Here is a 1,986-nt window from a genome sequence, read left to right on the forward strand (position 1 = left end):
AGGGAGGGCGTTGGGTTGAGGGCACCCCTCTGGGATAGGGATGAGCAAAGGTGTGTGATGCTCCAAGCTCACCGCACTCTCTCCTGACCCCCCCAGATCTGGCAGTTCGGTGAGTGGGTGGACGTGGTGGTGGATGACCAGCTGCCCACCAAGGACGGGGAGCTTCTCTTTGTGCACTCGGCAGAGTGCACCGAGTTCTGGAGTGCTCTGCTGGAGAAGGCCTATGCCAAGTGGGTACCCCCGTGGCGGGCACATGGGCGGGTGGGGGTGTCTTCTATCCCTGGCCCTGCTGGGTACGTCCTTGTCACCTCACATGCCTCTCTTGCCGGCCGGTGCTCAGGCTGAACGGCTGGTACGAGGCGCTCTCAGGGGGCAGCACCACCGAGGGCTTCGAGGACTTCACCGGCGGCGTGGCAGAGATGTACGACCTCAAGCGGCCGCCGCGCAACATGGGCCACATCATCCGCAAGGCACTGGAGAGGGGGTCCCTGCTGGGCTGCTCCATCGACGTAAGCGGTGTGCTGGGATCAGACAGGGGCTCTGCCCCAGCGGTGGCCACGGCGAGGCCTTGCAGCCCGAGATGGTGTCAGCAGTCCCCTCCCTGGGACACCGGGTGGGAGGTTACTTCTACCCCCTCTTGGCAGAGCACCCTTTCCAGAGCCAGCGTGGCAACCCTGGGGCAGAGCGAGCGGGGCTGCAGCCCAGCTGCTGGGGATGGGCTCCTTTGGATGGAGTGGGAATTGTCCATGTGAAGCGTGGGCTGTTGAACAAGGGTCTGCCTGTAGCTCTGGCCACATCTTACGGCAGCATCTGAGAATTATCTGGAGCGGGGTTTTCCATACGTTTCCTCTCACAAAATCCTTTTCTTCCTCTCTGAAGTTTGGGTGGTTCCCTGATGGATCATCAGGGTCTTGGCTGGAAAACTGTCTTTACATCATCCTCAGCCAGCAGCCTTTGAGCCTGCTCCTCTTGGCTGGAGCACTGCAAGGCAAGGGGAATTCTCCACGTGATGGGGGGAAGGGGTAGGGATAGAACCACATGAATTTAATCGTATTCACTTGAGCTTTGCACATTCTCCTCAGATCACAAGTGCCTTTGATATGGAAGCGGTGACCTTCAAGAAGCTGGTGAAGGGCCATGCCTATTCTGTCACGGCCTTCAGAGATGTGAGTTGGCTATGTGAGACATTAATAGCAATAAAATAGCCTGGCCAGTGGCATGGGCTTAACCTCCTGTCTCTGGTGGCCGGCAGGTGAACTACCGGGGTGGGCAGGAACAGCTCATCCGCATCAGGAACCCCTGGGGACAGGTGGAGTGGACCGGAGCCTGGAGCGATGGGTGAGTTGGACAGATGGGACTTCAGCCCCACTGCTGGCAAGTGCATGGCACTGCTGAGGGGAAGTTCACAGCATGCAGTGCCCTTCACATTGGCTGGGGGGACAGTGGAGGGCCAGCTCTGAAGCCCTCTCAATTCACCTTGAGTAGTCCTCATCTAATCGTCTCTCTCCTGCTACTCCAGCTCCTCCGAGTGGGACAACATCGACCCCGGTGACAGGGAAGAGCTGCAGCTGAGGATGGAGGACGGAGAGTTCTGGTGAGTGCCGGAGCAAACTGCTGCTCTTCTCCAGCAGCCAGCCTGGGAAGGAGCGAAGGAGCTGGGGAGAGGTCCCGCTGTCCTGCTCCTGAAACTCATGACCTGCCTTTATGAGCTGGCTTTCCAGCCTGCTGGCCTTTTGTCACCTGATCTAGTTAATAATTTTCCTCTCTTCAAGGAAATTCAGCCTAACTAAATACAAAATAAACATCTAGGAAGGGTAAACAAGCCTTCTTCCCCCAACCCAGCAGTGGGCTTTAAATGAGCTAGAACAAATATCTCAAGGGTGGGTGTCACAAGGATGGAGCCAGACTCTGCAGTGGTGCCCAGCGACAGGACAAGGGGCAATAGGCACAAACTGAAACAGAAGAGGTTTCAGTTGAATATGAGGA

At 57.3% G+C, this 1,986-nt stretch overlaps 1 protein-coding gene across 1 annotated transcript in view; it reads left to right on the forward strand.

Moving 5' to 3' along the window:
• The window catches only part of CAPN11 (calpain 11), a 10,349-nt gene that overhangs the window by 2,789 nt on the left and 5,574 nt on the right, over nt 1-1,986 (forward strand). Inside the window, exons 4-8 of the mRNA XM_035901450.1 lie at nt 97-230; nt 341-509; nt 1,083-1,166; nt 1,253-1,338; nt 1,520-1,594. Coding sequence (XP_035757343.1) covers nt 97-230; nt 341-509; nt 1,083-1,166; nt 1,253-1,338; nt 1,520-1,594 — 548 coding nt within the window. The remainder of the gene's footprint in view (nt 1-96; nt 231-340; nt 510-1,082; nt 1,167-1,252; nt 1,339-1,519; nt 1,595-1,986) is intronic.

The sequence above is a fragment of the Egretta garzetta genome, unplaced genomic scaffold (genome assembly GCF_000687185.1).
Source record: "Egretta garzetta isolate BGI_Z169 unplaced genomic scaffold, ASM68718v1 scaffold729, whole genome shotgun sequence".
NCBI lineage: Eukaryota > Metazoa > Chordata > Aves > Pelecaniformes > Ardeidae > Egretta > Egretta garzetta.